Source organism: Chenopodium quinoa, unplaced genomic scaffold (genome assembly GCF_001683475.1).
Source record: "Chenopodium quinoa cultivar QQ74 unplaced genomic scaffold, ASM168347v1, whole genome shotgun sequence".
NCBI lineage: Eukaryota > Viridiplantae > Streptophyta > Magnoliopsida > Caryophyllales > Amaranthaceae > Chenopodium > Chenopodium quinoa.
In genome coordinates, this window is record NW_018745063.1 from 2290709 (window position 1) to 2306136 (window position 15428).

Consider the following 15428-nt stretch of genomic DNA (forward strand, 5'->3'; position numbering starts at 1 on the left):
TATGTTTGTCATAATTAAATTGTTTTATCAGATTTTAACAATATTTGTTTCAGAAAAAGGAAAAGATTCGTCGGGAATAATATAATATTTGTCAGGAATAAGTTTTTATAATTAGGAGTAATAATACTTTTATTTTATATTTAATTAACAAATAATAAATTTTAAAATAACAAAGTATGTACGTACCTGATTCATTCTCATCTCATATCATTGATTTAGCAAGCTTTGTCCAGCGTTTCAGAATGTATCTCTCTGGTATAGCATGTATGTTGTACATTTGCATTATCTTGAGAATGTGAAAGCACAGCAATCTGGTCTCTGTGAAGCACATACAAGAACACATAAATTCATTGTTTTGACAGTGATATATGACTTGATAGGTGTGCATATAATCTTCATCAAGAGAAACATCAAAGAATTTGACGTATTGCATTGAAGTTGGCTTTTCCTTTGCATATGCTCCTAGGCTGGTCTCAAATTCCAACTTAAAATCCTTGTATAAGTTCAGAGTATAAACTTCAGCAGCATGTTTAAGATTTTTGTTGTTGTTTTTGGTTTCTCAGTAGTAAATATGAAGTTATCACTCTTTTCAGTGCTTCTCCATCTTCTCACAGTAGCTTCAAATATATGAAAGAACTCCAAAAGTTTAGTGGTTCTGTTGGCCTTAAATGAAATTGCTTTGTTTGTTACTTCTACTCTTTGAGATGAAAGGATTCCCGCAGAGAAAATATCCTTGCTCAAAGCAGTGCACCATTTTTCTCGTAGCCCGAACAACCTATCAAACCACTCTTTTTTTTCTAATCCATGTTTTTGAACCATCTTGTTCCAGACATCTTCGAATTCTGATTCTGAATCACAGCCACTTAAGCACTTGTGAAACATATTCTTGAATTCAGGGTTGTTTTTTAAATTTACAAAGTGTGATACAAAATTCTTTTGGAAATGCCATAGACACAATCTATGTCTTGAATTTGGATACACCTGCAACAATTATAGAACAATTTGATTATTTTCTTCAGTTTTTATATTATTTTGATCAGAAATTACATGATATTCATAAGGAATTAAGTGATATTCAAATAATTTCATTTATAGTTAGATATTAGATAAATAATGGCAGTAATTAATAAATTTTTGTCAGGTATTAAAGAGTCAAAGTTAGATATTATATAACTCAAGTCAGTTATTAATCTATTTTTGTCAGGCATAACAATTTATTAGTCATGAATTAAAGTGTTTTAATCACATATTAAACAAATAATGTCAATTATATATTTCTTCAACAATTGTAGAACAATTTGATTTATTTTTATCAGTTTTTAGATTATATTTATCAGGAATTACATGATATTCATTAGGAATTAGCAAAGTTATAGTCATTACTTAGACAACATAAATCAAATAATTTCATTTTATAGTCAGATATTAGATATATAATGGCAGTAATTAATAAATTTTTGTCAGGTATTAAAGAGTCAAAGTTAGATATTATATAACTCACGTCAGTTATTAATCTATTTTTGTCAGGCATAACAATTTATTAGTCAGGAATTAAAGAGGTTTAGTCAGATATTAGATAAAATAAATCAAGTATTGTAGTATTTTCTTCCGAGAAAACATTTTTTAATACAGAAATTAACACATTTTGTTCATATATTAGATAACTTATATCAAGCAAAAATTGTTTTACTAGTGTTTGATTTTACTTAGAGTTGCTTTCAGTACTTTGTGATTTGGATAAAGATATTTAAAATAAAGATATTTAACATAAAGATATTTACCTAGACTTTTGGATAAAGATGACAAAAATGTAAGAATAAGAATTATTCGTAGAAAATTATTCTAAAAGTAAAATATTTTTTAATCTCTTATATTTGTCTATAAAACCAAGAATTGGTCATACATTTTGCATGTTTGTGTTCCTGTATATTCTCTCTCCTAAAACATACTCTTTTTCTTTATTCCTCAAATATGGAAAACAATTCTCAGTCTTCTACTTCATCAAACGATCCAGAAGAAAATGTTTTTGATAACTTTGAAAAGAGATTAAATGATCTACTTGAGAGAAAAGATAGAGTGAAGAATGGGTTGATGAAGCTGTATGAAAAAGTTGAGAAGAACGAAATCGAAGAACTGAGGAAGAGAAAGAGGGTTGAAGAAAAATTCCAAGAAGAACAAAACAAAAAAAAAAGAAGAAAGAAGACGATCAACAAAAGAAGAAACAGGAAGAAGAAAAAGAAGATCAAAAGAAAAAACAAGTTTAAAATTTCAAGAGATGATTAAGATTCTAGGGTTTTGTTTTTTTTTTGGATATATTATATTTTTCGAAATAGTATATGAAATCAAGTATATTTCAGTAATGTACTTTGATTTTATTTTGGTTTCTCATGTATTGTCTTTTTTTCAGTAAAATACTTATTGGTCAAAAATTAGTATATTTAAATTTTCATATAATAGGTTATTTTTTTGTCAATAATTATAATATTATACTCAAGAATTAAAGAGTCAAAGTCAGATATTAAACAAGTCACGTAAGTTATTAATAAATTTTTCTCAGATATAACAATATATTAGTAAGGAATTAAAGTGTTTTAGTCGGATATTAGATTAATAATGTCAATTATAATAAAAAAATATAATACTTTATATTTATAATGTCAATTAGATTAATAATGTCAATTAGATTAATAATTTCAATTATAATAAAAAAAAATATTCATATAATGGTTTAAATTTATCAGAAATTAGAAATATAATCAGTTATTATATTACAATATTTTATGTTAGGACTGAGTATTATTACGTGGGCAGATAAAAAGCCAGAAAATGATGAATTATTGATTTAAAATTAAATTACTTTGGAAAATGGGCAGTAAAAATTGATATAAATAAAGTATTTCAAACATCATTACTCCCAAAAAAATCTATATACCCTTTCATATTTCTCTTCTGTTTGTTAAAAAAACCATTCATTTCTAGTTTTTCAACAAAGGATGTTTAGCAATTTTGTTCAATTTTGTTCAGATATTAGATTAATAATGTCAATTATAATAATAAAGGTATAATACTTGTTAGTAAAAAATTTATATATTTAGTCAGATAATAGATTTAAATTTTCATATAACGGTTATATTTATCAGAAATTAGAAATATAACAATTATTATATTACAATATTTTATGTTAGGACTGAGTATTATTACGTGTGCAGATAAAAAGTCAGGAAATGATGAATTGATTGATTTAGAATTAAATTACTTGGGAAAACGCGCAGTGAAAACTGGTATAAATAAACACTACGTGAAAATATGAAATTGGCACCGGTTCAAACCCGGCCTAAGGCACCGGTTTGAACCGGTGCCAATGTGGGGGGTGCCAAAAGTGGTTTAATAAGGCACCGGTTCAAACCGGTGCCAAAAATGGCCAACAAAAATTATTTTGTTGTTTTTGGCACCGGTTAACCGGTGCCAAAAATGCCCAAAAATATTTTTTTTTTTGTTTTTTTTTTTGTTTTGTTTTTTCCAGCAAATTTGCAACATATCAACAAGAATCGAAAATTTGCAATATATCAACAAGAATCGAAAATTTGCAACATATCAACAAGAATCGAAAATTTGCAATATATGATAAAAAAAAATTACAACATATAAAAACTTTGATTACAGCATATAAAAAAAATTACAATATAAATCAAAAAAAAACTCATTCATTCTTGCTTGTATCTTGCTTCTTCGATTTCAGATCTAAATAACATACCTGCACCAATTAACACAAAAAAAATCGATTACTATAATTAAACTTCGAAAGAAAAAGCCCAGAAATTTAATCCCAAAAATTGAAAAAAAAATTCAAACCCAGAAAAAATTGAAATCGAAAAAACCCAGAAAAAAAAAACTTGAAATCGAAAAAAAAACCAGTTTTCGAATAAACCCAGAAAACGAAAACAAAAATTGAAATCGAAAAAATCCAGAAAAAAAATTAGAAATCCATTTAAATCTAGTATTCGAATAAACCCGGAAATTGAAAAAAATTAAAATAGAAAAAACCAATGCAAAAAATTATAAATCGAAAAAAAAAATTAAAATTGGTGTTCGAAAAAGCCAGAAACAAAAAAATTGAAATCGAAAAAAAATCCGATTAAAATCTGAAAAAAAAAAATCAAAATCGAAATTGATTAAAAATTTGATTTAAAAAAAGATTAGAAATTCGATTCAAATTAAAATCGATTAAAATTTAAAAAAAAAACCCAAAAATTCGATTGAAATCAAAACAATAACCCAGAAATTTGATTGAAATCGATCTACCCAGTAACCCAGAAAAAAAAAAAGAATTTAAATCGTTTAAAATTTTAAAAAAATCGATTAAAAAATAAATTAAAACAAAAACCCAGAAAATTAAAACAAAAGCCATAAATTGAATTGAAATCGGTGTTGCATGTGGTCTTCAAAAACCCAGAAAATCGAGATGTTGCATGTGTTCTTCGCGATTGTGAGGGAGTCAAAAAATTAAAGAGAATTAGAAGGAGAAGAAGGAGATCGAGAAAGATAAATAGAAATAGAACTATAGAAGGAGGAGAAGGAGATCGAGAATGGAGAAAGAGGAGGAGATGAGAGAAGAGAGAAAGAGGATGAGAGGAGAGAGAAAGAGGATGAGAGGAGTAGTTTTAGGGTTGGGGTGGATCCGTGGGTTTAAAAGGACCGATTTTATTATTATTATTATTATTATTTTTTATGGCTCCGGTTCAAAAAGGCACCGGTTCAAACCGGTGTCCTATATGTTTTTGGCACCGATTTGAAGTGAACCGGTGCCTTTTACGCTGGTTCAGTTTCCCACCAATTTTGTAGGTCATTTTTGGCACCGGTTTGGACTGAACTGGTGCCAATTAGGGGGTGTTTTTTTGATATTTTCTACTAGTGAAAGTATTTCAAACATCATACTCTCAAAAAAATCTATACACCCTTTCATATTTCTCTTATGTTTGTTTAAAAAAAAACATCCATTTCCAGTTTTTCAACAAAGAATATTTAGTAGTTTTGTTCAATTTTTATTCGAATTCAAGTATATTGTAACGTAGTATTTCAAATGGATCCAATAGACGACCCTCATTACATGGCTGCTCTAGAGGATGCTCCACATGCATTATCTGTTCCTGAAATCTTATGCATGTATATTTTTCCTAAGTGCACCCCTCGAGCGCAAGCGATGCATAATTGTGTTTGTAGGCATTGGAATGACTTATGGTATTTAAAAACCTGGATTCCTCATGTAGTTAGAGCCAGACAGGACAGTGAAAGGTGGTGGCTTGCAACTGATATTATGAGGCATAATGGATATGGCTTTCATAATTCAATGTTTCAAGATTGGGATGAATTTCTGGATGGGTTGCGATGGCTATTTAGGGATGAGGAAGATATGTGGAGTAAGAAAAGAAAGAGGGAGGAAGCTATTCAACCTGGTGGGCTGCAGAAGAAGATTAGGCTAGCTTAAATGCCCTGTAAATGTGTTTTTCTTTAATTAAAAAGCAATGTTTTGTATAGAATTGTTATGATCTTATATAGTTTAAAGTGACAGTGTTCATTTGCTTTTGTAAGGCATTGTCACAAGTATGACAAAATATTATGAATTAAGTGAAGAAATATATACTAATTTGGACTTATGTTTTTGTTTTTGTTAATTTTCTTTTATGTGCATAATGTTGGTGAATGAAAAAATACTTCTGAATAATTGCACTATGTTACCTCAATAAGGAATATAATTTTTTTTGTTTAAAAATTAGATTAATTTCATCAGGAACAGTTTTATTTTAGTCTGGAATTATAATAATTTATGCAGGAATTAACATAGTTTTTTTATCAGGAATAATATTATTTCTTTCAGGATAATTATTCTTTTACTCAGTTATTATATTATTTATGGCAGGAATTAAATCATATTTCTTAGAAATTATTTTTGTTGTATTTGTGTAAGGAATTGTAAAATTTAATTCAATTTTCATATTTTATAGTCAGATATTAGATAATTTTTGTCAGATAATACTATATTTTAATCAGTATTTAAATATATTCAGATTTTAATCAGTGTTTTGGAATTAATATTTTTAAGTCAGAAATAAGCTTAACTTAGACAGGAATTAGATTTTATTAGTCAGTTGTTTCATTTTTGGATTGGTTGATTTATGTCAGGCATAATAATATTTTACTCAAGAATAATAATATTTTAGTCAGGAATTAAAAAGTAACAGTCAGATATTATATAATTAACGTCAGTTATTATTCTATTTTTGTCAGGCATAATAATATATTAGCCAGCAACTAAAGTATTATAGTAAGATAATAGATTAAAAGTTTCATATAATAGGAATTAAGGTGATTTAAGTTATTCCATTGTATTAATAATCAGAAATAATATTATTTCTTTCATGATTATTATATTTTTAGTCAGGTATTATATTATTTAGGGCAGGAAATAAATCATATCTCTCAGAAAATTATTTTTGTTGTGTTTTTCTAAGGAATGATAAAATTTAATTCAGCGATTCTTATATTAAAGTCAGATATAAAATAATTCTAGACAGATATTACTATATTTTAGCCAGGATTTAAATATTTTTAGAGTTTAATTAGTGTTAATATGTTATTTGATTTACGTCAGTTATTAATCTATTTTTGTCAGGCATAATAATATATTAGTCAGTTTTTAGATTATTTTAATCAGAAATAACATGAAATTCATAAGGAATTACATGATATTCAAATAGTTTCATTTTATAGTCAGATATTAGATAAGTAATTGCAGTAATTAATAAATTTTTGTCAAATATTATAGAGTCAAAGTCAGGCATAACACTTTATAAGTTAGGAATTGAAGTGTTTTAATCACATATTAAATAAATAATGTCAATTATAAATCTATTTTCTTGATCGGTTTAAACTCAGATTTAAGCTAAACTTAAACAGGAATTAGATATTATTTGTCAGATATAATTTGATTTATCTTTAGTATTTGTTGATTTATGTGAAGAATAATAATATTTTAGTCAAGAATAATAATATTTTAGTCTGGAATTAAAGAGTAACAAGCTGATATTATATAATTTACATCAGTTATAAACTATTTTTGTAAGGCATAATAATATATTTGTCACCAATTAAAGTATTTTAGTCATATAATAGTATTTTAGTCAGATAGTAGATTAAAAATTTCATATAATAAGAATTAAGCTGATTTAATTTTTTTTGTTGTAATCGAGGACGTCAGTTATTGAAATGACCTTTCTTCTTCTTTGTTCCTTAGTTTCGCGCGCTCCCACCCTTTTCTCTTCTTTTTTACGGAGTACTATTTATTAACTCCAGTGAAGACAAAAAAAAAGGATATTCTCCTCTAACTTTTCATCTTCTATTCTCTGTTTGAGTGAAGCATTTTCTAGAAAAACTTTGCACGATCAGATCATAAATGCATTTTAAGGTAAATTTCTGATCATTTTATACATTTTTTTTCATTGATTTTAATTGTTGTGCTTTGGTGATGAATTATTGATCTTTTAAGGTTTATTATGAAATGTTATTTATTTTTAAAAAAATCCCCTTTCATATGCTAATTATTTTCAGTGTTAGGTTTAATCTTACAACTATTTTTATATTATGTTTATTTTGCGTTTTTTATTAGTATTTATCAATTTGTTGTTTATTACTTAAGTAATTTACTGCATGAATTATGAGTAACAATTCTTGAAAAACAGAGTATTTGTTGCATGAATTATGTGTAATTGTTGTTGTGTTAATACAATAATTATTGTGTGTTTTGTTAGGTTATATGGATCCAATAGATGACACTAATCATATGGTGGCTCTAGAAGATGCCCCACACGCGTTATCAATTCCATAAATTTTATGCATGTACATTTTTCCTAAGTTTCCCCCTAAAGCCCAAGGCATGTGCAACTGTGTGTGTAAGAACTGGAATGAACTATGGTTTTTTAAGGCCTGGATTCCTCATCATGTTAGAGCCCAACATGAAAGTGAAAGGTGGTGGATGGCCAAAGATATAATTAGGAATAATGGCTATGACTTTCATAATGGGATGGTTCAAGATTGGGTTGAATTTTTAGATGGGTTGCGTTGGTTATTTAAGGATGAAGAAGCTATGTACAGCAAAAAAAGGAAGAGGGAGGAAGCAACTCAACCAGTTATGCAGAAGAAGAAAATTAAGCTTGAATAGTCTTGTTGCTGTTAAAGTATAACTTGATGATTTAGGTAGGAATTCATGTATAGAAAATCTAATATAGTTTCTTATTTTATTAAAACTAATGTAATGATGATTTTTGAAGTACTAAGTTTATGCTTTTTTGTATTAATTTATATCCCTTGTTTTCATTGTAAAGATGATGAAGTTTTTTTATTTTGTTCTGTTTCTGTTATGGAGATGTATGAAGAAGGTATTCATTTTGTATTAAAAATCAGAAATAATATTATTTCTTTCATGATTATTATTTGTTTAGTCAGATATTATATTATTTAGGGCAGGATATAAATCATATTTCTCAGAAAATTATTTTTGTTGTATTTTTCTAAAGAATTTTAAAATTTAATTCAGCTATTCGTATATTATAGTCAGATATAAAATAATTCTAGTCAGATATTACTATATTTTAGTCAGGATTTAAATATTTTCAAAGTTTAATTAGTGTTAAAATATTATATAAGTTACGTCAGTTATTAATCTATTTTTATCAGGCATAATAATATATTAGTCCGTTTTTAGACTATTTTGATCAGAAATTACATGAAATTCATAAGGAATTACATGATATTCAAATAAATTCATTTTATAGTCAAATATTAGATAAATAATGGCAGTAGTTAATAAATTTTTGTCAGGTATTATAGAGTCAAAGTCAGATATTATATAACTCATGTAAGTTATTAATCTATTTTTGTCAGGCATAACAATTTGTTAGTTAGGAATTAAAGTGTTTTAATTACATATTAAATATATAATGTCAATTATAAATCTATTTTCTTCATCAGTTTTTATATTATTTTCATCAGATATTACATGATATTCATTAGGTATTAGTAAAGTTATAGTCATTACTTAGACAGAAATCAAATAATTTCATTTTACAGTAAGATATTATATAAATCATGGCAGTAATTGACATATATTTGTCAGTTATTAAAGAGTTAAAGTCAGATATTAAATAACTCACGTTAGTTTTTAATTTATTTTTGTGAGGCATAACAGTTTATTAGTTAGGTATTAAAATGTTTAAATTAGATATAAAATTTTAGTCATCTATTCGTATATTATAGTCAGATATAAAATAATTCTTGCCAGATATAACAATATTTTAGTCAGGATTTAAATATTTCAGAGTTTAATTAGTGTTTAGTATTTGATATTTTTAACTCAGAAATACATTTAACTTAGACAGGAATTAGAAAATATTAGTCAGATATAATGTGTTTTATCTTAGGCATTGATTGATTTAAGTCAGGCTTAATATTTTTTTCAGGTAATACATTATATAGTTAGTTTATAATTATCAGGAATTAAATAAAAAATTCAAGATTATTTTATTTGATACAAAACATATCCCAATATAAAATACAAATACAAATATTAAGCTGAAACTGCTTACCTCTGGTATGGCGTTGCTCATTGCAAGATCTTGATCAGTGAAGATTGATTTTGGTTCAATTCCACACATTGACTTTTTGAAGATTGAAAGCAGCCAAACAAATGTATCAGTCTTTTCATCAGTTATGAATGCACATCCAAACATTGTTGTTTTCCAGTGATTGTTTATACCAACAAATGGAGCACATATCAACCCATATTTGTTTGTTCTGTATGTTGTATCGAAGATTAAAACATCACCATAAGCTTTGAAATCTTCAAGCATTTGGGAGTCACGCCAAAAATAGCTCACAACATTATTTTCTTCTCCAAATTTCAATCTATAAAAGAATGAGGGATCTTGATCTGCTCTTTCTTGAAGGGTGTCTAATACATTTTGCATGTATCCACCTTCAACCATACTCATTTTCACCCTTGATACATAATTAAGGTGATCTCTCTTAGTATGACCTACACATTCTTCTCCTCCAGCTTCATTGCTTATATAATTATAAGCATCCATTGGTTTAATACCACTCTCAATTAGCTCACCCATTGGAGCTGATATTTGCCTTTCTGATCTTAAGTGATGTCTTTGAACTGTTATTACCAGTTCATGATTATGTTCCAACTCATGTGTAAGAACAGCAAATCTACCTTCTGTATTTTTCTTAAAACGAATATGACCTTTGCATCCAGTTCTTGTTTCATTTACCTCCCTTTCTTTTCTCTTTCTTTCATCAGTTTTAACCAATATGGGTATTTCTACTGATTGTTGTTCACCAACTATCTTCATTTTACCCTTTGTATGTCCTTCTTTAGAGCATCTAAAATAAAACTCATATGGTTTATCATTGGTATCTCTTCTTTTTGTTGATTTTCTGACACTGAAACCAAGTGATCTTGAATGAGCTTTGTATAAAAAAAATCCATCATTGTAGTCCAACACAATATAACCTACTAAACATCTACTTATGTTTTCAACCTTGTCATATTTGAAAAAATCTGCAATAAAAGTAAATATAACTCATATCATATCGTATTTTTGTCAGGAATTACATTATTATACACAGTAATTAAATATTTTTTAAAATTTATAATACTCAGGAATTAGCATTTTTTAGTCAGAAATTAGAATATTCAAATCAGGAATTACAATATATTAGTCAGGAAATAAATTATCATAGTCAAGTATAATATTAGTCAGAATAATATTAGTCAGGAATAAAATAATAAAAGTCAGGAATTATATAGGAAATGAAAAAGATATAGATAGTATTAGTCGGGAAATAGATAATAATAATCAGGTTTCATATAATAATAGTCAGTTGGATTTTTTAATTTAGTCATAAATACATTCAAATTGTAAGAAATTAGATAATAATAGTCATGAAATAGATAATTATAAACAGGTTCAATATAAAAATAGTCAGTTAAATTATAGCATACAGGAATTAGATTTTTCAATCCAGTAATAAACATTTTGAACTTGTCAGAATCAGATTATTATCACAAATTACCAAATTAGTCAGGAAATAGATTCTATAAGTTAGAAATTATATTGTTTTTGTCAGAAATTAAACTATATTAAACGCATACATCATTAAATTACAGAGCATTTAATTATCAATATACCTATTATAGCAGCATCTTCATTTCTTTCTTCAGCATCTCTTTCTTCATTGATGTTGTCTTCTATAATTACATTATCTGCTGCATACATTATTAGCATTAGTATATTTGAATTTTTCTTTAAAATTATCAGAAAAATAGATTCAAATTTAAATTAATTTTCTACGACATGTTATATATACAATTCGAATTAAAATAGCTTTTATTGCAAGTTATTTGTCGAACTTAAATGCTATCGGAATATAATTAGCATTGATTTTAAATTATAAGTCGAAATTAACTACGATTTGAAATTGAATTAAATTATGCTTCATTATAAATTAATAACGATATGTAATTTCATAAGCATTGATTGCATATTATAGGTCTAAATTAACTCGAATTTACATACGATCGGAAATTAAATCGAAATTTAATACGATCTGAAATTCAATTTGGCTTGCATATAGATTATAAATCGAAATTCATCATACAAATTCACTATTACATTTCACAAATATTATTTGAAATTAAAAACAATCTGAAATTATGAATTGTAATTTACCTTTTTAGCAGTAATTGAGCTAGAAATTAATTCTATGGGTGAATCAGATTCTACTTCAGTCATCATTGTGTTGTTTGATTTCTCCATCTTTTTTATTTGAATTGTTTGAAATTTGAAGATTTGAATGCTCTGAAATTTGAGGAAATGCAGTCGTTGAATTTCGTCGAAATGAAGGAGTGTGAAATTTTGAGAAAATGACGGCGCTCAAAATTTTAGGAAAATGATTAAAACAAAAAAATTCAGACATTTTATTAAATGGCGCGCGGGCTTTGGTCGGGTTTATCAGGCCCGCGCCTTTTTCATTTACAGTCCGGTCTCACGTGAGTCCAGTCTCACACAAAACGCTTTGATGTGAAAAAATCATGAGTAAATTAGGAGGTACAATGAATAAAGTTAAAAAAGTGAGGTTATAATGATTTTTACATACTATTTAAAAATAAAACCAGAACAATATTTTGGATTTTCAAGATTAGAAAACACAAACTATATAATGAGACGGGGATAGTAGGGAATGACTCTTGCTAAGGAGGATGCTCTTACTCAACTCTGCAAAAAATGGAGATTTTGTATTTGAAGAATGTAAAAATCATTGTTGTGTCAGCTTTCATGATTAAAAAAGCTCCGCACAATTTGGAAGGCAATATCAACAGTTTTACTACTTGTTACTCCCTCTATAACCCAATTATTTGCACAATAGAAAAATTTCATTTTTATTACAGAGTAAGTTTTAGTTGAATAAAATTGATGAGAAAGAAAAGTGGTAGGACCTAAAGTATTTTTGTTAGAGTAAAGTAGTGGTTCATAATCTTCCTATGTATATTAATTGTATGGAGTAATCTTTAATGAACAATTTAAAAAAGAAATTGGGACAAACAAAAAACATTATATGGAGTGGATTATAAGGGTCAGTCATCCAAAAAAGTTGATTCATTGTCTGTATACATTATGCGTGCCATAAACTTAAGTTACAAGTTAAAAAAAATGATAATAAAAATAGAGAAAGTAGAAAATTATGTGATTAGTATAGTCATTAAACTTGTGATGCTCAACGAGAATAATCCTTTCTTGTCAAAGTGGTTTTAAACTATTATTATCCTAATTTGTTTAATAATGAATCAATGCTGAACTATAAATTAATGCAGCTCTTAGGGCCTTTTAGTGCTTTGTGTCATTTATTTAATTAACTTACAGACTTACAGTTCATGTCTTTCTATTCTCTGCCAAATCCCAAATGAAAAAAACGTGAAACCCCTCTTTATTTGATTCTTTGTTGATGTAAAAGCTAAAATCCCATCAGAATTTAGTTGCTTTACATTCTTTGATTCTTATTCGCCCATTCCAAAATAAATACTTCAATTAATCTCCTTATTCGGTAATGTTTACCTCCCTCAGAAGTCATAAGATACTGGCCTTGTTTGGCAAATGGCTGTTGGTGGTTGGCTGTTGGCGGTTGGCTGTTGGCTGGTTCACTTGGCTTGTTTGACTAGCTGGAATGTTTGGTTGTTTATAATGGCTTTTGAAATTGATTGTTTAAGCTGACTGTTTATAAAAGTGTGGTAAATTAATTGTTGGTTATTGACTGTTTATTAGATAATTTGTGGGCCAATAAGCCACCAGCCAACAAAAAAGCTACTCAATGCAGCTTTTTCATTTTGGCTTAAAAGCCAGCTTTTTCGCTGACTAAAAAGCAAATTACCAAACACATTTTTTGGCTGTTTGACCATCTAAAAAAGCCAAAAGCCAAAAGCTAACCAAAAAGCCATTAAAAAGCCAATTACCAAACATGGCCACTATCTTTGTATGCATTCGGTGTGGGGAATGTATTTCATCAATATCTTTGATAAAAATTTACACTCATGAAATATATAGGGTAACTTTTTTTTTTTTTTTTTTTGAAGGAACAAAATATAGGTAACTTAGGGTAACTTTTTTTTTGAAGGAACAAAATATAGGGTAACTTTTAATTGTAAATCATTCTTTTTTATAGTGGCGGATCCGGGAATTGTATCTAGGGGGTTCGAACTTCATCAAACACTTGATGTCCGAATGCACGAATATAAATCGAGTATTCAAGCATAAAATAGAGTGTTCAAATAAATACTAATACATAAATACACAACAAAATAAGTCCAAAATTCCAAAAAGAAAGAGAAAATTGAAAAGGAAAAAAGAAATAATCAAGGAAGTTTCCCTGACCCTCAAACCTGGGACCTTATGTCCAAAAAGTTACTAACCTATCCAACTGAGCTGTGTGTTTAACAATATATATGTCTATTTCAAATATTATTTATATAGTATTTCTTTTTTTTTTTTTATAAACAATTTTCCCTTTTTTTTCCCGGATCTAACGGGGTTCAGTTGAACCCCCTGAACCCCCGCTGGATCCACCCCTGCTTTTTTATTGAATATCTTTCCTATTAAAGGTCAATCAATACTTAAATATTTTCGATATATACACAAATTCTTATATGTGGCACCATCCATTATAAGAGTATAGCCAATGGTTGCCCATTTAGGTGAACATGAAGAGAAAGAAAAATAAATAAAGCTTAAAAAATGAAAATGTTGTACTTTTGGTGAGAAATTGTTCATGACCGTTTGTTAAAGGTGGGCATTTAGTGGTATTTCAGTCTTATCCAACAAAGAGAGGTGGTTTAGTTTTATTTTTATTTTTTTTTTAATTTTAATTGATAGGGGCTCATATGGAAATGGAAGGAAAGGAGAATCAATGCCCACAAAATTGGAGGACAACCAATGTTAGTGTATGGGCATGGGAGTTGGGCATAAATGAAGTGCAAGAGAGAGAAAGTAATAAAAAAATATAATGCATACCATTAGCTTGGGTATCCATTGGCTATGCTTTAAAGATTACTTCGTTAGTGTTATAAGGGTTACTTGGTCAGTGTTATAAAGGTTACTTCGTCAATGTCATTAGGGTTACTCGATTAGTATCAAAGGGGTGATTACCGATCAGTATTATAAGAGTTACTTTATTTTGTTACAAGTGGTCACACGGTGTGGCCAACATCACAAAATTAAAGACAAACTAAAATATATGAAGGGGCAGTAAAAAAAAATTAAAGTTCAAATATTGGACACCAAACGATTTATTAACTTACTTACGTAATAAATAGAGTTTATACATATTATGCGTGATTAAAATTTTAATTAATATTTCGTAGAGATTTAGGGTCTGTTCTCATTGACTGAACTCAGCTGAACTGAACTTATTAGAGCTGAACTGAAATGAACTTAAATGAAATATTTTATAGGAAAATTTGTAAATTACCACCCAAAAAGAGGTCCTATTTTGAAACTACCACCCATTAAAACTTTTATTTTTAATTACCACCCCTTAAATTAAAAAAGTTTTCAGATTACCACCTTTTTTGGATTTCCGATGGAATTTTCGTTTGTGGGCCCCACATTACTAACTTCTCTCCTTTTTTATCTTCCATTCCCTCGACCTAACCTTCTGATTGTTACATTAAACACAAAAAACAACTTCTCTTATCAATTCCTTCAATTAATTCATCCAAAAGCATCAATCTTTTCCCTCTTCCTTCCTTTAATTCTCTGTCAAATTCACAGCTACCCCTAAAGGGTTGAATCAAAACCCTAACTTTTTTTTCTGCA

General features: G+C 27.8%; 1 protein-coding gene across 1 annotated transcript; it reads right to left on the reverse strand.

Annotated features, from left to right (window-relative positions):
* Window positions 1-202: 202 nt before the first annotated feature.
* LOC110709315 (protein FAR1-RELATED SEQUENCE 5-like) lies at window positions 203-11339 on the reverse strand. Its single transcript, XM_021887527.1, has 4 exons — window positions 11252-11339; window positions 9639-10621; window positions 613-981; window positions 203-493 (listed from the first exon to the last, which is right to left on the reverse strand). Exons 1-4 carry the CDS (start codon window positions 11337-11339, stop codon window positions 203-205), a joined length of 1731 nt encoding a protein of 576 aa, XP_021743219.1.
* Between the last annotated feature and the right edge of the window lie 4089 nt (window positions 11340-15428).

Coding starts and splice junctions, on each gene's coding strand:
- LOC110709315 (XM_021887527.1), bottom strand. CDS start 11,339: ATGTATGCAGCAGATAATGTAATTATAGAAGACAACATCAATGAAGAA. Junction 10,622..11,251: donor TGAAGATGCTGCTATAATAG/GTATATTGATAA, acceptor CTTTTATTGCAG/ATTTTTTCAAATATGACAAG. Junction 982..9,638: donor TGAGCAACGCCATACCAGAG/GTAAGCAGTTTC, acceptor TAATTGTTGCAG/GTGTATCCAAATTCAAGACA.